Here is a 20,418-nt window from a genome sequence, read left to right as displayed (position 1 = left end):
CAATCGAAGGTGGAATGCGCAAATCGCGTAAACACGAAGACTTATGTTTGTAAAGGTAAATAGTGAGAGGTTAAAAGTTTAGAGAAGAAAATAAGAGGGTTTAAAACCTTGTGCCTCGAAATAAATCTAACGTTGAGTCAACATTTAGAAAGATTAATAATTTATATAACAAGGCTATCATCTTCGATTATTGTGTCGAAACAAGTTGTTTGCTGTTGAAAGCTTTTCAATTTATATCCATCTATCAAATTCAGGATTTTCAGACCAAGTGTTTTGGCAGTTGACATGATTTGTGGAAGGGTCTCCAGGCCTATCATTCCATTTCCTTTATCGATAGTGCATATATTACCAATTTTATTGATACCGATAGATATTCGGCATCCTAAACATAGTTCTTCTTGTAAGGAAGGATCCACAATGAGATATGACCCAATCTACACTTATAGTTAATCATCATGCTCTTGGTTTTTTTCATCTTGGTGTAAAAAACGTACTTGGTTGAAGGAGACAAAAATAGGTACATTTTCGACTGGAATTATAATGTTATTGTCTATATCTCCATCTAACTCAAACTCATATTCCCCAGGCTTTTTGGCTTCAACAACTTTAACAAGAGGTACACTAAGAATATGGAAAGGTTATTAGTCAGATGAGCATCTATGATACTCATTGAGGTGTTTGCACATACGTTGTATTAGCCAAAGCAGCCCTTGTTGCAATTGAGATTGCATCTACCAAATTTCCTCCACAATCTAAGACCTTTTAGATTTATTCATATTGATTTTTACAGCAAGTTTTTAGTAAAATGAGAATATTTTAATAACAGATAACAATTTACTAAGCGAGGATAGAATGGCCTACAGTACCAATATTTCTATATACAATATCCAACACTGTTTTTTAGGGATCAGACATAAAATACCGAGGTCGATATGCGCTGAGGATAAAAGCATTTTTTCCATCAGATTCGATAATTTGATATTCAATTCCTCTGCCCCTCTTCCCTCAAAATACGGACTTGCAGTGGGACAACTTTGTTTTTCCGGAAATTACATATTATCCTCAGGTTAATCTGGTAAAGGTAACGAGTAATCTGTATTTTGTGAGGTATATGTACCACTCAACTGCGACCTTAAGAACACCCTCATTGGGTGCATTATCAAGTGGTTCGCCAATTTCAGCCTTTACTCCTACCAATATCTTTGTTTCTCCCAAAGATAGTCTATTTGAGCCGACACGTCAGTGTACTCAGTATAATATTAATCCCATCAAACCAGTGCCTCCTTTCCCTCTTTCATAGCACTACCTTGCAGATCCGTTGGCTTGTGTTATAGTTCCTACCTCTAGTGTAAACGGACGGTAATCAAACCTTTCGCGTCCATCAATTCTGACATTCTGCGTTATGCCATCTCTGATAAATCTTAAACCGAAGTCAATTACCTAATACAGATAAAATTAAAGAGAAAATGACACATATTTATACAAGGATAGAATGTGTTCACTCTCTGAATTTCATTTCATACTCAATTTCTGTATTAGATAGATTCGTAATCATTTAGCTAGGACCTATCAATTCTGTTTTTATAGAAAAATTAAAAACATTTTGCGCTACTGTTTTTTTCATTTTCTTGATTCTCAAATCAATCAAAACAAAACTATGATCCATCTAGAGTTTTATTGTCGCTAAACTCTTTCGAAGAAGCCCGTTTCTGATCCGATAGTTCTCTGGTAGGTCGTTCCATGTTCTCAGTGTCTAATTTTTTGTATTCAATATAAAATTAATGCCCTATCTTTGTGCCTTTGGTGTCTTGATTTTATTTTTTAAATGAGTGATCATCGTATAGTATGTAAACAAGATCAAATCTTACAAAAGTGGATCTACGTTTAGCGTCGTATTCACTGTGATGAGTTATAATAATAATTTTGTAGTATGCAGAAGACAGACAATTTCAGTGGTATAGTTCCGGTGTAGAACATTTATATTATCATTCCTATGGGACATTTTATTGTACAGGCAAAAAGCCATATTTTAAACCCTCGAAAACAGACCAATAAAACTTCATTTTGTCCTCTGCATGTACATGTTTGCATCGAGAGTAAAACATCGTCTTCAATCCGTTTCTTCTTTTTTCATTTAATAGCTGTTCCCTCTTGTTTATTCACCGGCTTTCCCTGTTTACTGCATCTTCATGCTTTACTTCCCTCTAAAGTTATTATCTATGCCCATTTATTAAAAATCGCTGAGGCAGTTAGGCACAAAAAGGGCTTGTTTGCTGGGTGTCAGTTTTGGATATTTTTTGATATAAATATACACATGTCTCGACCGCAAAACTAGGCTTTGCTAAATAGAGTGCTACAAAACTTTATTGTGATGACAGCAGTTAATTTTCTTTTGCTAAAAACCAAAAAACATCTTAATTTTTTATAACGTTCATATAGCTCTCAATTTTGTTCAAGTGGGTGTCAAATCTCTTTTACACGAAGGGATGTCACATAAAACCCTAAAATGGATAGCACTAGGGTTTTTTTTTTATATATTATTATACAGTAAGTAAATTTAGAACTTATATTTTAGGCTGCCGAATCTACTGACAATTTATTTGTCCTATTATATAATAATAATTTGTAGCATCTTATAGGGTTCATTCTAAAACCGCTGAAAACGTAAGTGCGGAACAATAATCATTTCAATTGAGATCATCTTTATATGTTAGAGTATACATAATACATAGTACTGCGTCTAGATTGAGAAACATTTGTTTTGAGTACTATTACAGCTTTGATTTGGCGTGTTTTTTAGTTTTTCTGATCTGGTTCGATTTTTCTTGCATATACTACTGACTTTATCACAGTTCTATCACAGCCCTGAGGATGATTTTGGTTATGTGAACTCTACCAAAGATGATGTTAAAATGCCCTACGCTGAAAAAGAAGATGAATCTCAACTAAAAACTCCAGATCCAGTACCCGCCCCCAGTATGTGCAAAAATCCAAATTAGCATATGGAATCAATAACTTTTCTTATTTCAAACTATAAGGTAGACGTTATTTGGTCAGAACGCCGCATTTCTATTTGTTCATAAATAGCGTGACCCTGATTTAAGAAGGCATAATGTATTTACTTATACTTAATTCCGTCGAATTTTAGCTGGCAAAAATTATCTCTTCGAAATTTGTATGATAATTTTCATCATACTTTATATCATTCGCTACTATATTGGACAACATCAAAACGAGAGCCTTGCTATTATTTGGATGCATTCGTGCCTTCCCCTACTTTTTGAGCAATTTAGTCGAGTTGGAGGAGAAAATGCTACGCTTGTCAAAGAATCTCAATCTACTTTCCGCCTTACTTGCACAGGCCGCGTACATTGCATTGGCCTTCAAATTAATTTAATTCTTCTCAGTCGTCAAGACATATTCAGTCTATTATACTCTACTTTCTTTTTAGGCCGAGATTTAGTCACTATACAAGTAGCTATGAATGAAGATGCTCTCAGTCCTTTCGTCTTTGCTATTATAAAGAATTTAGATTGCCATATGGTTATTAACTCATTTCCTAACCTTAGCTCTTGCACGAAGCCTATAAAAAGTCACTATTCTGGCCTGGATGACAGTACTTGGAGCGTTCTCAGCAATTGCAAAAAGGTTGTTCCTCAAATCATTACGTCTGGCCTCAAAAGCTTTTTAAATAACTTTGGTGCTTTCGTGAAACTTATTTATATAACGAATCAGTATGCTCATGAGACTTATAAAAAAGTCCTTCACTTCATTTTTGAGATGCCAAAAAAAGACGACATGAAAACCATGGAGCCTATACTAGCTATGGTGCTTAGTCTGATTGATTTAGTATCTAAGATAAAAGTATCTGAAACCTCCAGAGTTATTTCGGCTAAGGCTTCAAAGCTTGGCCGGAAAGAAAATACAGATGCTGATAAAAAGAGTGATAATTTACTAAATAACCAAATCAGGAAATCGAAAAGGGCAAGGTGTTGATAGACAATCTGTCTTTACACTTTACAATCCCTAGGCGTCAAAAAAATAAACCTTTTTTATTTTAGAAAACTTGTTAGCTCAAATTGCATTTAAACCATAAAATCTCATTGTAATTATTAAAGGTATAAACATACATTTTGAAGTTTTAAACTAACTGCATAACTTACTCTTGTTTTAATATTAGTTCTAATTTTTGTTTATATCCATCAACCGTTTTTTTTAAATATCTTCTAATTCCAAAGGTACTAAATAAAATCCAACAAAGCTTGACGTCCCATCTTCGTTTTGTATTTTATGTTCCATTGCCAACAGTCCCTCTTCATTAATTCTTATTTGTGATTTTTGTGCCACAAACAGTGCCTTGAAAATTGGCTGTAACAGTTTCATTTTGTATCTAAATTCACATAGTCTTGTACAACTAAACTCTTCAAACGCTTCACTTTCTCTTAGATAGTCAATCTGACAACTTGCACAGGTGCCATCCGTACTCAGCCTAAAATAAGGGTGCTCATTAGAGACCAGCCATGTACAGCTGTCATTGTTCCAGTCTAACTCAATAATGGCATCACGAAGATTTTCACTATTTACGATGAGTTTGCACAAAATTCCAGCGTTTTTAAGGTTGAATGCAGTCATAGATTCTGCTTCCAAAGTGCGGATTGAGCAATCTGTCAGTACATCATTGGCTTCTAGCATAACCAAAAGAGGAGTTCCATACCCTCGATAAGCTATTTGAACGGCCGGTGAAATACCTTGTTGCTGAGAGGAAGAACCGTATATGTTTAGACATTCTAGGAAAATCGTCAGATTAATTGTAAATGTTGCTTCTTCGATAGAGCTATAATGGTATTCCTGCCAAATCTCGCGATTCAGAAATGCATTTCCTTGTACACTCTTAGATTCTTCAACACTAAATTTAATACCGTTTTGCTTCAGTGTAACAACTGTCAGCTAATATGACAAAAATATTAGTTACATCAAAATAGCAGCCTACATTTAATATGGCCTTATAAAAAACAAACCTGATCTTTTTTAAAGCAAATTGTTGAAAGTATATTTGAGATGATGTGGACATTGCATGATTTTGCCAGAATTAAAAACCCGGATGAATTTTGGTCTTGTTTCTTATTAGATATTTTGCTATTTGAACTTAGTGCCATTTAGTAACATTATGATTACTTAATTCCTCTCTCGAAATTTGTGTAAAAATTCTGTTCTCAGCGTCATACTAGGTTTTATCAGACAAAAGAGATTACTTACTAAAATAGCACCTTTCAATAGATGCACGTTTTTTCTGTCTCAAAGAATGATGTCCAACACAAGGTTGATAATCTTTTCAGATACGTGCATTTTAAAAATTTCAACATTGATTAACGATTTAAACCTTTTGATAGTTTTGATCGAAATTTCTCAATTCTGTATCTAAGAATCTATTCAATGCTTCAACACTTGACTAATATAATTCAGCAACCAAGAGTTTATGAAATATAAGAGGCTTAAAATAAATATTTTTCATTTGAACTTGATTTTTCAAACTTCTGTAATTATTTTTGCACGATGATTTTCATGATCACACTAATCTGTAACTTAACTTCTGTCGTAGATTTTGTCAACTTTATAAAAGCTTTCCAACTGACTTTTTAAAAGCGAAATATGGTATCGGGTAGATACCAAACTAGCATGGCAGTGTAAAAAAGTACAGAATATCAGTATCACTAAATTTTGCAGAGTATAACTACAAAGTGTTGAAAAAGAGCCATTCTTAACAAATAATATTTGTAAAATAAATCTTTGATACATGTAAATGAGTGCAGACAGTTCAAAAGTAGCTTATTTATTGTCTAGCCGTAGGCTTTATACATTACAGTTTCATGATATCATTGAATTCGAGAGGCAGCATAAATAACGTTTCAAATATATTGAAAAACTTAAGTGTTAGTTATTAATTTCAATTTTGGAATCAGTTGATAATCTTTATCTATCCACATCTTCAAATGGAAAGGGTATACAATCAGCAAATCAATCAGACACTGATCAAATATTTTGTCCGAAAAAAATTTGATAGATTAAGTATAAAGCCCTTTGTTTATATTATATATTCAAATACAAACTTAGCTTCAATCTACTAACTACTTTGCTAATGAGGGATCTAATTAATTTTTGTTCGAAACCAACCATGCAAAATTAAATAAAATTTTAGTAAAAACTAAAAATTATCGACAATATTCTTTTTTATAAATTTATCTTGATTAACGAAACAGCTTTTTTTGGGTGTCATCGTATCTCTCTTTGTTCCTAGCCAGCAATATGTTGTTTCTGAACTTTTTGTTTTTATGGACTTCTTAAAAATAATCTAGAAACTGCTAAAAAAAGCTGAATATACATATGTGCATATGGTATTGTATGTAAATGTTTTATAATTTTTCAAATTTTTGCATCTCTTGTCAACCACTCTAGCAGTCTCTTTCGAATTGTATCCGACCAATATGTCATCTGTCCCGGATCATTCAGACAATAGCATTAACTCCGAATTTTCCTTCCGGCTTGGGGACTGTCACGATTTCACCATCAGTAAAGAGCTTCAACAAGCTATTCTTGATGTCTTACCTTCAAAGGACCCTTTAGACGACCCAGACTTTGACGCTATCAACTACATGAACAACCTGTTTCCAAACGGTATTTAAACAAACCTTATAATGTTGCGTGTAAAGTCCGCACCTTTATAAAGAAGCGTCATAATATTTACTTCTTCGCCTCTTTCAGAGACGTCCTTGGATATCATTGAAAATGAAGTCAAAAAACTGAGGCGTAAAGTCCGCAGGTACACCACCAATACACATATCATAAATTCTGTTCTCCAGAAGTGTTTTCTTAACTATTTTTCAACGTGAATCAGAATTGATGAGGAAATTATAGAATTAGTCAATGCACAAATTCATGCAGGCAGCAGGGGCGGGATACAATTAGACAATGCTAAGGCATCTATTCAAGTACGCTTTGAACATACATTTATCATGCATTCCATTTTTATTATAACCGTCTTTCACCCCTATCTAATTTTAATTTAAAGAAACTTTTTGAAAAAATAGGTGACATAAAAAACAAGTCTAATAGCAGTGAAGAAATGGTGAATAATATCTGCAAAGATATCCGCGACTTGGACTACGCCAAGCGAAATCTCTCTGAAACAACACAAGTATTAAATAGGCTAAAGCTGGTCGTTCAGGAAATAGAAAACTTGAAAATGATGTACCAAAAGAAAAGCTATGCAGAAGTAAACGATCTTCTTCGAAACATCAATCAAATCTTCTCAACTTTTGCCAACTTTCGAAACATCGACCGATTGAAAGAACTTGAGCAAGTATATGAAACCATAAAAAGCAGCCTCCAGGTACAAATTTTCAGCGAATTTGATCATATTAATTCGAACAAGCTTTCACCCAATCAACTTCAAAATCTGTCGGACGCCTGCTTGGCTATTGATGCGATTGGGCCCAATACTCGCAGGGAGTTCATTGTTTATTTTTCTAGCCGTCAATTCGCTGTTTATGAACTCAAATTTAAACCAGAAACCTCGCAGTTGAAAGAACTCAATCAGCATTATCAATGGTTTTTGAATTGGCTAAGTAATTATGAAGAACATTATGCCAAAGTTTTTTTCAGTCACTGGCGCGTTAATGAATGTGTTGCCGAAGATTTCTGCATTCGTACCAACGACAAAGTGCTTCAATTGCTAGAGCGCACAAAGTCGTCTATAGATATAAAAGAACTTAAGCGTGCCCTCAAAGACACGATCAAATTTGAAAACTCACTCAGTTCTTATTTTCTAAATGAAATCAGAAAAATCCCCATTGAACTTCTAGAAGAAGAGATGAATAGAAAGGGTGAGTCTTCGACTAAAAAATCTGAAAGTTCGGCCCCAGAGCCAAGCAATAAAGTTTTAATTGATAGCCTATTAAATCAGGTGGCGCTCAAGTTCAAAGGTATTATTTCAACTTGCTTTGAACATTACATGTACCTATATGTCAGGTACCAAAACGACTACGTTGAGGCTCAGTTCAATCAACTTATGAATCAAGAGACGTGGACAACTCAAATTGAATCAAGTTCAAAAACCTTTAATAGCGCTCGAAAGATGATTGAGCTATTTTCTAAAGTTCGTCGAAATGCTGCTAATCTGAATCAATCTCAAGCATTTTTCGACATCTTCCTTATTTTTAAAAAATACTTAATGCTTTATGCAGAAAAACTTTTAGCTCGTCTCCATTTGGTAAATGCCAACCAATCCACCCTTCCATCGGATGAAATACTATGCTGCATTATGATCAATACCGGAGAGTATTGTGCATCGATGTGTACGATGATTCAGCATGTCATTCAGTCTAAGATCTTACCAAGGTTCAAAGATAGTGTTGTTCTTCATGACGAAAGAAACAAATACATTGGTGTGATTGCTTCAGCACGAGAAACATTGAGTCAGCTTATTGCTATCGCTATTGAGCCTGCCTTTGTTGAAATGAGCCAAATTAATTGGGAGCGATTTATAGCAGATAGGAATGTCCTCGATGCAAGTCCCTACGTTAGTATAGTTTCAGAATATCTTCATGAAAGAGTTTCTGTCTTTCGTTCTTACATGACACCTCTCACTATATTTGAATTTGAAGACGTTGAATTTCCCCAAAGTCCCAATTATTTTCAAATTATTTGCGACACTATCTTGGTTTATTTCACCAGAAGATACGAAGCTGCTATATACGCCTGTCGTAAGATTAATGAAGCTGGCGCTCAACAACTTCTAACCGATTTAGCTCAATTTAGGAAGAATCTAGAGAGTCTGCCCATTGTAGCTTTCGCTTCATCTTCAGATACGGCTCCTTCCAGTGACTACAATCTTTCAAGCACAGGTTCTTCTGCGCCTTCTACCGTTTCTGTTACGTACAGCAAAAAAGTTCGGCGAGAATTTGAGAAATTAGAAAAATTGCTCAAGGTGATTTGGACACCTCAGGATATGTTGCTCGACACTTATAGAGCCCTTTTGCCAGACAAAAATGACGTTGATTTAGTTTCTATTATGAACATCAAAGGCATCAGCTACCAAAGCCAGCACCAAATTCTAGATGCTTTTGGATCACCTAAGGACTCACCTGCTCGAGATTTTGTAACAAGAGACTGGATAGATACCACGAAAACCACCTTCGACTCAACTACACAGACTATCAAAGGCGCCATTTTTAATATGTTTAAGCAACCTTGATTCTGTATCTCTGCTTGTGTCATAAAAATCGTATATACTGAAACTATCTGATACACTTTGCAGTATAGATATTTAAAACTAATACGTTCGGCGTATTTTGATAATTACGTTGGTTCAGAGAGTGATGTGTCTTATGATATGCTAAGTCTCGGTTTTGAACGGCATTCTGGCGAAAATAATTTGGTCCTCTCGTATACATAGCGTGTCTATAACATATATGCTGGACATCCGTTATCTGATATATGCATGTGCATCAAAGAAATATTCCAGTTCTACTGAAGCCAGATAGCTCCAGGCCTGTGCCTACCAAAGCTAGCTTAATAGATATGTACAGCGTACAGCCCATAGATACATACAAAGTCATCTAACGAATATCAGAACAGCCTTTTTATATAAACACATGCATCAAGAGCTGCTGGTGCCTAACTGATAAACGTGTATGATAGGAACGATGGCTAAATTCATAAAAAGCGGGTAGATACACAAGACTCTATGTACATCCTATGACTCAAATCTGTCACTGCTATAGAGTAATATGCCTCTAGGCAAAGCCTAGTAAGACAGTCACTATACATTTGTATATTGTTAGCAGTTTAGTCTTTTCCGGGTCGATAATGTACATACGGCCACCGTTTCCACCGTATCTTTATTCTTTAATAATCCCTTCGACTCAATCTTCAGAAACAATAAACTAAGCAACCGCTCAGCGCCAGCTGAGACTATGAAAACGTATTATTGCTTTCTGCCTCGTCTAGATCAAAATGATGTTCAAATAATACAAATTTACAGTTTTGCATTTCAGAATAGACCAACTGATCTTCATACCCACAATACTGCATAGGAAAGCAATACTGAGATTTTGTTTATGGTTTCAAAATTCAGCTTTTCGTGAATCAACAGAACAAAGAAGCCAACCAATAATTCAAGTTTAGAATGGTCAAATGTAGCCTTTTTTATTATCCAATAGCTCATATATGGCAACTTTCTAAAAGCCCATCCCCCCCTGACAACCGCCGACTCAATAAAAACTGTAAGCAATTAAAAGCTCGAGCTAGAGTTCATCGGTGTTTGTGCGTCATACAATCAAGTGCATTTGACTTTATTGCTAACGTACGATGTCAAATTTAATCCCCTCTTTCTTTCGCACAAAAATTTAATTTGTTCAAATGAGACTGCTATAACAAAAGCAAGATATTTATTGAATAGAATTGAAAGCCTACCCGCTCTATTTCGTGCGAGGTTAATTATTCTGCAGGAGACTTGACGTGACGAATTTCGTTAAGCAGGGCTGGGCGTTCAGTCTTCCCAACTTTCGCGCCCTCTTCAATCATTGGGCTACTACGGTCTTTCGTGCATTCAGGATGCTGCAAATTATGTGGCTGCTCGACCTCTTGAAGAAGCTGCTTTCGATTGCTCTGGTGAACGGTTGCTCCCTCTAAAAAGTTTACACCAATTCAAAAATGTTAACTACAGTATTCATAAAAAAACGTGTTTCTGGGAGACCAGAAAAAACTAGGCAAACATGCATAATAATTAGTTGCTAATAGCTGCTCTACTATTAACAGTTGTTATCCATACTTTCAATCATTGGACATGATTTGTCAAGAGTCTCAGCATGCTTGAGTTCAGTTCCTTTTTGTATATCGTTGATCAATTCTAAATGTTTGAATACAAGTGTTACAAAGTAAAGTGTTATCACCTTGAAATTAGCTAAACAGACGGGGGTACATACCATCTGGGTGCGACATGTCTATCAAAGAATAACTAATTAACTAATATGTAAAAATGGTAAAAACTAGCAATAAATAATGTTGTACTAAAAAGATTATTCTAAAATGAGTAAATTCTGTCAAGGCGCGCAATATGACAAATTTATTAGATAGCGGTTTTTGTTAAAAATAGCTGTATCTTGTGTAAATATTGCAAATCGCTTGTTTACAGTGGTTTAGATTGTCAGAACACATTCACGGAGCTGTGACGTCAAATTGTGAATGAATTTGCGGTCCTCCGCAGGTTTCCCTTAATCACATTGCATCTGCTGGTCACCGTTCGTTTTCTAATAACATTCGTTATAGAAATCTTTGTTGCAATGCGAAAATATTGAAGGCACTTTTTATTCAGTATTGCGAGAATAATAATTCCAGGTGTGCTTGCCGAAAAAGCGATGTAGACAGTACAAACGTGCACCCATATCGTATGTGAGTTTTGACGACATGTCAATTTTTTAGACGCATCTCAAGACTGTTAAGACTGTTGCGATATTATGTACAACTTGAGTTGATTTATTTGAGATACACCAGTGGCATCTAGGGTTTATTCACTGTCAGGCGTATATTGCTCAAATTTTTCCAGTCTGCACAGCAATTTATTAGAGATAGAGTACGGTCGCATTCTATTGTCAGTTGATAAATTATTGCATGGTTTTTAGACCTCAACGTTATTGTTTACGGAGATGAAATTATGTCAAGCATTGGATGTTCACACCTTGACGAGATTGTCTATTTCAATTGGCGAATTAGATAAAGGATAAGCCATAGTGACTCATTATTTTTTTTAGTGTTTGGACAATAGCGTGTTGTGAAATAATCCTGATATTAGGCAGAGTATTGTAGAGCAAAAATCCTACGTAGTGTATGACTTTGCAGTCGTGGTTGAGGCAATTTTGCTCTTATTAATGACCACCAGTTGACTTCTTAGATAGATGCTTTATCGCCCCTTTAGAGGTTTCAGTGTTCCGTTTGTGTACTGATATTATTCGTTATCAAATGCTAGAACATGCGCGGCTAAAGCAAGTTCTAGATCCGATCCCGGTAAAAAAGCTAGTGGCGATATTGCCATAACCCTCTATGGTATACATGGTAGGGACCGAACATTCTTAAACCAACGAATTTCAGAATAGGCCATTCAAAAGGTTTGAAGTCTTTAAGCAAACTTGGTCAGAAAAAACCGGTTTATAAGCTTATTATGTTTTGATCGGTCGATTGCAACGTATGCAAAAAAAATATTGGTTCGTACTTATAGATGCTGGATATTGGAGTGGTCTTTTATCAGGCCCCTCGACTCCTTCGCAGTCACCCCATGGATGCTGTCCGACCAGTACTCCTGATCTTGTGTATCTACATTCGTCAATCAATTTGCTTTGAAGCCATCGAGGTCAGTCGTATTTTGCTATCAAGAATAAAAAGTTTGTTGGCGTACTAACTTTTTTAAAAACAAATTGATTAATGTCGGACCAGCTGATATATCCAGGTATCGAAAGCTGTGTACCACTTTTAAATATGTACACAGCTTTACCAAATCAACTGAATTTTCATTTTGAGTGTCTGGAAATGATTTGATAATAATGTTGTATTTCTCTTTCAACCATAGGCTGATCCTTCCAGCATCGTTCGACAGTTCCTTTTCATTATTGAGAAGATACTTATGAATAGCTTTTTTTCCATTACAAGAAGTAGCTATTATTTTTAATCTATCTGTTGACCATATCGGGTGCTTGATATCAAGCCACCCAGATTTAGTCACAACAATAACACTTGGCTGTCTTGATTGGCGCTTAAGAGTGTTCATTCTCCAATTTAAGAGGTCCGGTTGGACAACCAAAAGTTTTTGTTCACACTCAGTACGTAGGCCTGCTGCGCTAAATATGATTGCGTCAGATGAAGCCCATCCTGATACAAACGATATACTTAGTTAAACAATTTACAACTTCTGAAAATAGAATAAAAAGTTTTAAATCTTACCAGCAGATAACAACTTGAAGTCTGTACTTCCTTGAGAGTCGGATAGGTGATGCAACCCAATCAGTCGTACACCCCTTTTTCCCTGGCCTATACTGTAGATTTATAATTTTATTCGAATAGAGAAGGGTTAAAATCTAGCTTGTTAACAAAAAATACTGTTTCGGGTGCGTCTTACTTGTTGTGGCTCTGAACTTACCTGCAAACACCATCTAGACTTACAACTGTATTAGACCATATATAAGGTCTTTCAAGAGGGATAACCACACAATCCAAAGATAAAAAAGAGGCAATTTCTTCTACGCTCGGCCTTTCTTTGGAAAATTCATCTACCCTTCTGTCAATTAAATTAGGAGATCCTTTAGATTCCATCAGGTGAGAACCAATTTCAGTTCCTGTATTCTTAGTGTATTTTCAGGGTAGTTAATAAAACAAAGACGCGCTTAATAGTACTGCACAAAAAATGTGGAAAATAGTTTCTGGTTATTCTCAGCTGCGCGATTCGACACGGAAAAGCCTCTAAGTAATTTTTAGTTGCCACATAATCACAACTTGTCATCGACTGTTTTGCAATTTTTTATTATTCATACACACTATACTACATGAAATCAAAGGTCTTCACTGACCTTGTCCAGCATAACGCATTGAATATTGAGAACATTCTGTTGTTAAAGTTTTTATTGGTAGAATTTGCACAGCCCATTGAAATTAAAATTTGATCGTCGTCGTGAAGTAACGGAGGTTCAATTAATCATGGTCCTTTGAAATTCAACTCACATTTTCTTCCTAAATTTCTAATTCCTCTTTTGATTGATTAATCGAAAAGCAGATGTATCTTGGTTGAATGATATTCTAGACTACCTGTAACTATATAGTCTTTCATTAGGAATTATATATTAGGTCTAAATATCATGTGTCTCAATGACTTATCATTACATTTGAAACATTCAATCAATTTAGGCATGTTTAGACAATGACATCTCCTCCTGTATACTTTTTTACAATTCAATGTTTTGAGAATCTGTAAAATTTTGACTGTTAAGGCAGAACAGCTGTTTCTCATTATATCGGATAAACATGGCGAATTATATTTGTCTATGTATTTCATAATTATCGGGCTAATAAATGGTTCTATAATTCGTCTTTATTTTCGGAGACATCGCCTACTCTAGATAAAAGCCATTCATACATCTTATCCAAGGTCGGTTCGCCTTCGTAAACAATAGGGTTTGATTTATCGCCACGCTTGTATAAAGCCAACATTGGATATCTATTGACAAAAGATAAATCTACGTAATTTTCGTTGCAATTGTATTCGCCTAAAACAAGCTTGTCAGAAACACCAGACAAACGCTCAGCCAATTCCTTAAAAACCGGTTCCAGCTTTTTGCAGTGCTCACACCATGGTACATAATATTTGATAAAGATAGAGACATTATCATCTTCCATTATTTCATTGAAGTTATCATATACTATGGTTTTGACAGGACCAACATCAACATCTGGAATAGGCGCACTTTTCTTCCATATTACACATTCATTATCCACAATGCATTTTTTAAGCCAATCTCCACCTGTCTCCTCGGTAAGTTCGACGGACTCGTCCCAGTTTAAAAAGGACGGATTTTGATTTTCTTCTTTCATTATGACCAATATTATAGATGGGTATACATTTCCAGAAGCCCCCCAGTTCTTTGGAAAATCTGGACCTAAGGAGTCGGCTTTTGCTTCAGTAAAAATGGCAAGATCTTTGAGCTTCTCGGAAATGTTAATAATGATTTGGAGATCATTGGGGTCCTTGTGAAAGTAGATCACAATGGGCTTATTTTTTGAAACCAGTGATTGGACAAACTCTGGTTCTAAGACAAATTTCTGTAAAGTTGGTTGGCTATATTCATCCAGCCATTTTCGGTAGTTTTCAAGGGTATCACTTTCTCCATGAGGGTATCGATGAACGCTATATTTATCAAAGAAAAACGTCGCATTATCTTTATCTAGATTTTTACTAACATTTGTGGAATCCGTGTAGGCGCAATCTCCATCTACTAACTTACAGGACAGGCAGTGTGCTTTAAACGTGTCTAAGTATTTTTCGTCACTTCCAACAAAGACAAGATGAACTGAACTTGCTGTATTCATAAAGTTTTCAAATTCCGATTCTTGCTGAATAAAACTGACATTCTTATCTACAATGTCAACTAGCCACTTCTTCATACTGTTCACATTGCGTTCACCATTATACTCTATACACACCTCACCATTTCTAATCCAGATTGACCAAAGTATCTATGAGTATATCTAATTTCTAAATGAATAGATAGAGGGATAGAAATCGTACCTGAAAAGAATGATAGTCGGATAGCCTTTAATATCATATTGATTGTTTAAATCTTTTTCAATTACGGTATTAATTTTTACAATTGCAAGATTTGCTCTATTTTTCATATCTTCGTATAATTGGCTATAGACGGGATTTAGCTTTTTGCAATGGCTACACCATGGGGCCTAGTCAGGATATTATCATTGAGAAAAAGTGAGTGATGTCATTTGAAATAAAAAAAAAACTTTAAATATCAAACGTTTTGCATTATCAAGTAACAATTATATTTCAATTCACTTACATAAAAATCAGCTAAAACGTATTCTTTTTCCTTAAGGAGGCTGTTGAATTCATCTGCTCTCAAATTAGGAACTATGTCTGTTTCGTCTTGTTCGCATTTTATCCCGTTTATATATAGATTAAGTGAGACAATCAGTATAACCAACAAACTAGAAATATGATACTTCATGTTTAGAAAGATAGTACGAAATGATTTTATTTTTTATCTTTAAAAAGTAAATCCGGTTTATTCTTTAGCAAGCTAGTGAAAATTGATTATACCCATATAAAGGCTGCTAATAGAAGGTATTACTACTGGTTTGTATAGAAAATGTTTATAAATACATTTATTTTGCAGACCTTTTCTCCCTCTTGAACAGTCTTATAGCACTATGTCTGCAACAAATACTACTAAGAATATGGAAGTGTCAGACAATATGGACCTGGACCCTGTCATAGCTCTTTCTGATAGGCAGCCTACATTGCAGAATGTTGTTGCAACAGCGGATCTAGGTCTCACCTTAGATCTCAAAGTTATTTCACGGTCTGCCAAAAATACAGAATTTAAACCAAAGCGCTTCGCTGCCGTTATTATGAGACTCACTGATCCTAGAGCGACGATTCTGATATTTGAGACCGGGAAAATCGTCTGTACCGGAGCCAAAAATGAGGCTACTGCTTATGTTGCCACTAAAAGATGTGCCAGCATTATAAAGCATATCAATAGTGTGAATATTAAAGTTAGGGTATGTATCATTTTTAGTACGAGAACCAGAAAATAATCGATGTATTTGGTTTGCATATAATTTTGCTTTTCTAACCAGGCTTTTTTGTGCTAAACTGTATTATAGGACTTTAAAATTCAAAACATGGTTGCAAATTGTTCCGTCGGATTTCCTATACGGCTAGAAGCTCTCCAAGATGAGCATCTTCATTTTGCTCGTTATGAGCCTGAAATATTCCCAGGACTTATATATCGAATGGTGACTCCAAAAGTAGTTTTACTGATTTTTGTGTCTGGTCGGATTATCTTTACAGGGGCTAAATCTCAGGAAGACATCATGTCTGCTTGGAATCAAATTTACAATGTTCTTCTTCGGTTTAAAAAAATGTAAGAGAAAAAATGTCGCATTGCCAAGTTAGGTTTAGATGTACATTTTACATAAAATTTTTGTAAATTTTTAAAGGTCCTGGAGAATAAATATAATTTCTATTTAGAATTGATGATTCTTTAAAACAAGCCAATTTTACTAGATCATCTTGACGTATTTTTTCATCGAAGGACGGCATTCAAAAAAGAACAAAATAAACTGTATATATTTATTTTTATTTTAGTATTTTTTAATTGAATTCTCCTTATTGACCTCACATTTGAATTCCGTTGTTATACACCAAATGCTTGGCTATAGCCTCATTCATACTGCTATCATCAATAGTCCCTCCAGAAGAGGATATCCTCAATTTTTGCTAAGGTCTTCTCTATCTTCAACTACGATTACACGTAGGGTGTACCCTCTAAAGACAAATTGCACATTTTTGCTGTATCGCAATACATCCATACAAGCCCTCACCATTATAGAATACAATTCAATCTCAAAAGCAAAAAGATATGTATATTCTGTAGTTGACGATGCAGCTATCAATCAGCATTCATTACGAAAAACGAATGCGTTTCGACAAGAAATAAACCCTAATGCAAGTACGGCTACTACCTTGGCACACAAAAAACATAACGTGGTCATACCATTACATAAATATACAGGCTATAAATCTCAAGTGAGACAAATCCATCATCGTCGCGACTTAGGGCCAAGAACTTACCGTCGCAAAGGGCTATCACTTTGTATGTAACTTGAATGTTTGTTGCTCTTTGCGAATTTTCACAGCCTTTGGCAACACGCTATACGTTTAGATATACTAGATCATCGTTATCTATACATAAATTATACTCATCGCCTTAAAATATTTGTTTCTATTAACCGTAAATTTTCTTAGACATTGGCAAGGCGTTTGGCATGCATGGAGGATTTTTATCGCTATCCTATTTCACACCTATTTTTTTGCTAGCTGTGGTCTCGATCTCAATATTGCTTGTTAAATATAGCGTCTTAGATGAAGAATTAAAGGGCATCATTCCCAACGAAAATCAGGTAGGAAGCCACATGCTATTTGCAACCAGTAATTTTTATAATGTGTAATACACGAGCACTCACACGTTTTTTTCAGACCTGTCTACTCTCTTATCTTCCAACTCGTTATGTTTCTAGACTTTGGTCCGTATAGCGTCATTTTGCCATTATTTTTTTGATCTTTACACACTTGCTGATCATTGTTGCCTTTTCTGATATTTAGGGGAAAAATTGCTCATACTGAAATTCCAGTTGGACTAAGAAGTTTAATTTACACGTTTTATGCAAAGTGCTTTGGCTGTAACCTAGAAGAAATTTCTACCCCTCTTGAGTCATACCTCACGTTTAATGCGTTTTTCACTCGACGTCTTGACTTGAAACATCGTCCAATTTCTAATGAACCTATTGTTAGTCCGGTAGACGGCGTAGTTGTGCATTTTGGAAAGATAGAGAATAACTGGATCGAGCAGATTAAAGGAATCAAGTACCGACTTTCTTCTTTGCTAGGTACAGATGCACCCAAAATTATCCGTCAAATGGGAAATTTTGACTCTGTGGATTTGCGCTCGATGCCTAAAGATAACTCATCAATCCAGTATGCGCTTCCAAATAATCTTTTTTATCTAGTTATTTATTTAGCTCCAGGAGATTACCATGGTGTTCACTCTCCCACCGACTGGACGATCAAGCATGTTCGCCATATTCCTGGACATTTACTTAGCGTGTCTGCCTGGTCTACTAATCTTGTTCGTGGACTCTTGTCTATCAACGAAAGGTTGATTATAAACGGCACGTGGACACATGGATTTTTTTCTATGGTTCTTGTGGGTGCACTAAATGTTGGTTCTATAAGCCTAGAGTTTGATCCAAATATAAGCACCAATTTGGTCCACCAAAATGCAAATTCCCTATTGACAGATTTTGTCTATTCAAAATTTTCAAAAAAAGGTGAACTTGCCTCTTTTTTTAACATGGGGTCAACTGTCGTATTGGTTTTCGAAGCTCCAGATAGCTGGAAATGGAATATAAATGCAAACGACCGAATCAAGTTGGGCCAAGCTATAGGATCACTTGATGATTCCAATGCTAGCCCTCTAAAACAACTGGCTTAGTCATTAGTTTTTTATTTTGCTTCAATCAACCCTATAATAGATAAGCATAGTGTATTCGATTATTAAATATTTACAGAAGATTTTTGTTAATTGATATTTGGATAGGCAAAGGTGCAATTTGTTTTTGAATACTCTGTCAAATACCTTGAACTTTTTGCACTCTTATAGATTCTCATTAATAAAAAAATCGATTTTTCACAAGAATTTTGTTAGGGGTTTTTATCTTCAAAAGTTAGGATACCGCAATGACTGATGTTCCCTTTAGCATCCTTATTTTTAAATTAGCTTTACAATTATAAACTATAAAACTATATGATCTCAATTGACTTGCCCAAATCTGTCTTAATGCTGTATTGAATTTTGATTTACAAATTAGATTACAAATAGTTGGCTAAAAATATGCTAAAAATAAATAGAGCTAAATCTTTTAATTTTGAGGCACGCACCGTGTGTCTGGTCGATGACTTTTAAGCAAACCTTGTTCTTTATTTATAAATTAGATTAAGATTGATTCCCGAATAAAATCCATTTCTTAAGAAACCACTTCGTCGATCGTACAGAAGTACAAAAAAACACGTGTTTTTTTGTTCAACATTCAAGTTTTCTAGCAACAAAGTTATAGAATTAAAGTTAAATTATTAATTTTCTTTCAATTTATCGAACTTGGCTCTATTGTTTGAAGGGTATGTAAATTTTTTAAAGCTGACCTTGTTAACACACTCTTGCTTTGGGAGGTACAGCATCAACCGTTTACTTTTTTTGTTTATGATGTTTAATATTTTCTATCGTTAAAATTGTATGTAGGATCGATAAGAATTCTGACTAGCTACCAACGTATCCATGAATAGCTTGGCATCATATTCTGATACAGAAGTCTCAGCACATACTACTTGGACTCACAATGATAAAGATATTTGGGTCATATTTGAAGGAAAAGTCTATGACATTAGTAAATTCATATGTGAACATCCAGGAGGCGAAGACGTTCTCATAGATGTCGCCGGCACAGATATTACTCAGCCTTTTAAGGACATTGGGCATTCTGAACATGCGCGGTCTTTGCTTGAAAAATATTTGATCGGTCGATGTGTATGTATCAGAAATTTCAATGTTTGGTTACATATTTTCTTGACATCAAATTAAACTAATTTACTGGATTTACCTTTATACCTTGTCTCAAATTGCCAATTCTTAAATTTTAAGCATGGTTATGATCCTGGCGCTAGCTCTAGTGTTCCCATGTTAAAAAGCCCACCACCCAATTTTCAGCTGTCGACTATACAAACAGTTATCATTTTCATATTTACAGCATTTCTATGCATTGCCTATTACCTGTTTCCTGCTTAAAAATGCCGAAGCGTTAATACAGAATCCTTTCAGCTGTTATTTGCGCAACAAAGCCAGTTGTTCAAATAATTTCTGATATAAGTACATGATCATAGCTTTTGTCCAGTTTTTTAAAGTTCAAATTAGAGAGAGGCGCCCGAGAAAAAAATACAGTGTCTCAAACGCACAAAATAGTACAGAAACTGCGTCTTAAAATCAGCTAACTAAAAAGTTTTTGTATTAATTCTGATTGATTTATCAGGTA

The 20,418-nt window shown here is 35.1% G+C and overlaps 8 protein-coding genes and 1 long non-coding RNA gene across 17 annotated transcripts; 4 read left to right on the top strand and 5 right to left on the bottom strand.

The window, feature by feature from the left end:
* Window positions 1-161: 161 nt before the first annotated feature.
* LOC126324474 (putative exosome complex exonuclease RRP42) lies at window positions 162-1,577 on the bottom strand. Its single transcript, XM_049994964.1, has 7 exons — window positions 1,524-1,577; window positions 1,307-1,420; window positions 1,118-1,222; window positions 867-1,032; window positions 689-759; window positions 495-621; window positions 162-434 (listed from the first exon to the last, which is right to left on the bottom strand). Exons 1-7 carry the CDS (start codon window positions 1,553-1,555, stop codon window positions 162-164), a joined length of 888 nt encoding a protein of 295 aa, XP_049850921.1. The 5' UTR covers window positions 1,556-1,577.
* An 862-nt stretch (window positions 1,578-2,439) lies between these two features.
* Window positions 2,440-3,996, top strand: LOC126324520 (uncharacterized). Its single transcript, XM_049995027.1, has 4 exons — window positions 2,440-2,547; window positions 2,630-2,664; window positions 2,853-2,976; window positions 3,149-3,996. The coding sequence occupies exons 1-4, from the start codon at window positions 2,487-2,489 to the stop codon at window positions 3,994-3,996; spliced, it is 1,068 nt and encodes a 355-aa protein (XP_049850984.1). The 5' UTR covers window positions 2,440-2,486.
* On the bottom strand, window positions 3,964-5,075 carry LOC126324521 (uncharacterized). Its single transcript, XR_007559867.1, has 3 exons — window positions 5,019-5,075; window positions 4,131-4,947; window positions 3,964-4,047 (listed from the first exon to the last, which is right to left on the bottom strand). It is a non-coding gene; the product is annotated as an uncharacterized LOC126324521 (long non-coding RNA).
* A 1,181-nt stretch (window positions 5,076-6,256) lies between these two features.
* Window positions 6,257-9,982, top strand: LOC126324508 (vacuolar protein sorting-associated protein 53 homolog). Of its 4 annotated transcripts, none has more exons than XM_049995013.1 (5): window positions 6,257-6,397; window positions 6,569-6,672; window positions 6,760-6,817; window positions 6,893-6,986; window positions 7,067-9,762. In XM_049995013.1, the coding sequence occupies exons 1-5, from the start codon at window positions 6,390-6,392 to the stop codon at window positions 9,248-9,250; spliced, it is 2,448 nt and encodes an 815-aa protein (XP_049850970.1). In that variant the 5' UTR covers window positions 6,257-6,389; the 3' UTR covers window positions 9,251-9,762. The 4 variants fall into 4 exon arrangements, with proteins under 4 accessions (XP_049850970.1, XP_049850972.1, XP_049850969.1 ...); XM_049995015.1 differs by having other exon boundaries at window positions 6,273-6,397; window positions 7,086-9,762; XM_049995012.1 differs by lacking the exon at window positions 6,257-6,397 and having other exon boundaries at window positions 6,449-6,672; window positions 7,067-9,982.
* A 435-nt stretch (window positions 9,983-10,417) lies between these two features.
* LOC126324537 (actobindin-like) lies at window positions 10,418-11,072 on the bottom strand. The gene is made up of 3 exons (XM_049995048.1): window positions 10,983-11,072; window positions 10,829-10,906; window positions 10,418-10,685 (listed from the first exon to the last, which is right to left on the bottom strand). Exons 1-3 carry the CDS (start codon window positions 10,996-10,998, stop codon window positions 10,495-10,497), a joined length of 285 nt encoding a protein of 94 aa, XP_049851005.1. The 5' UTR covers window positions 10,999-11,072; the 3' UTR covers window positions 10,418-10,494.
* A 258-nt stretch (window positions 11,073-11,330) lies between these two features.
* LOC126324517 (uncharacterized) lies at window positions 11,331-13,359 on the bottom strand. 4 transcript variants are annotated; one of them, XM_049995023.1, is made up of 5 exons: window positions 13,187-13,359; window positions 12,991-13,082; window positions 12,453-12,918; window positions 12,266-12,387; window positions 11,331-12,170 (listed from the first exon to the last, which is right to left on the bottom strand). In XM_049995023.1, the coding sequence occupies exons 1-5, from the start codon at window positions 13,357-13,359 to the stop codon at window positions 12,070-12,072; spliced, it is 954 nt and encodes a 317-aa protein (XP_049850980.1). In that variant the 3' UTR covers window positions 11,331-12,069. The 4 variants fall into 4 exon arrangements, 3 of the variants coding, with proteins under 3 accessions (XP_049850980.1, XP_049850981.1, XP_049850982.1); XM_049995024.1 differs by having other exon boundaries at window positions 12,127-12,181; XR_007559865.1 differs by lacking the exon at window positions 13,187-13,359 and having other exon boundaries at window positions 11,594-12,170; window positions 12,449-12,918; window positions 12,991-13,070.
* Window positions 13,360-13,545: 186 nt separating this feature from the next.
* LOC126324503 (probable protein disulfide-isomerase A4) lies at window positions 13,546-15,860 on the bottom strand. The gene is made up of 3 exons (XM_049995004.1): window positions 15,609-15,860; window positions 15,326-15,492; window positions 13,546-15,250 (listed from the first exon to the last, which is right to left on the bottom strand). The coding sequence occupies exons 1-3, from the start codon at window positions 15,774-15,776 to the stop codon at window positions 14,119-14,121; spliced, it is 1,467 nt and encodes a 488-aa protein (XP_049850961.1). The 5' UTR covers window positions 15,777-15,860; the 3' UTR covers window positions 13,546-14,118.
* LOC126324504 (uncharacterized) lies at window positions 15,725-16,711 on the top strand. 3 transcript variants are annotated; one of them, XM_049995006.1, is made up of 3 exons: window positions 15,725-15,789; window positions 15,915-16,332; window positions 16,438-16,711. In XM_049995006.1, exons 2-3 carry the CDS (start codon window positions 15,979-15,981, stop codon window positions 16,699-16,701), a joined length of 618 nt encoding a protein of 205 aa, XP_049850963.1. In that variant the 5' UTR covers window positions 15,725-15,789; window positions 15,915-15,978; the 3' UTR covers window positions 16,702-16,711. The 3 variants fall into 3 exon arrangements, with proteins under 3 accessions (XP_049850963.1, XP_049850962.1, XP_049850964.1); XM_049995005.1 differs by having other exon boundaries at window positions 15,726-15,789; window positions 15,879-16,332; XM_049995007.1 differs by having other exon boundaries at window positions 15,739-15,789; window positions 15,945-16,332.
* A 228-nt stretch (window positions 16,712-16,939) lies between these two features.
* On the top strand, window positions 16,940-19,028 carry LOC126324510 (phosphatidylserine decarboxylase proenzyme, mitochondrial-like). The gene is made up of 4 exons (XM_049995017.1): window positions 16,940-17,429; window positions 17,582-17,736; window positions 17,813-17,859; window positions 17,939-19,028. Exons 1-4 carry the CDS (start codon window positions 16,982-16,984, stop codon window positions 18,825-18,827), a joined length of 1,539 nt encoding a protein of 512 aa, XP_049850974.1. The 5' UTR covers window positions 16,940-16,981; the 3' UTR covers window positions 18,828-19,028.
* Window positions 19,029-20,418: the final 1,390 nt, after the last annotated feature.

This window comes from Schistocerca gregaria, unplaced genomic scaffold (genome assembly GCF_023897955.1).
Source record: "Schistocerca gregaria isolate iqSchGreg1 unplaced genomic scaffold, iqSchGreg1.2 ptg000888l, whole genome shotgun sequence".
NCBI lineage: Eukaryota > Metazoa > Arthropoda > Insecta > Orthoptera > Acrididae > Schistocerca > Schistocerca gregaria.
Note: the sequence above shows the minus strand (reverse complement) of the source record. Positions and strands in the feature narration are given on the sequence as shown.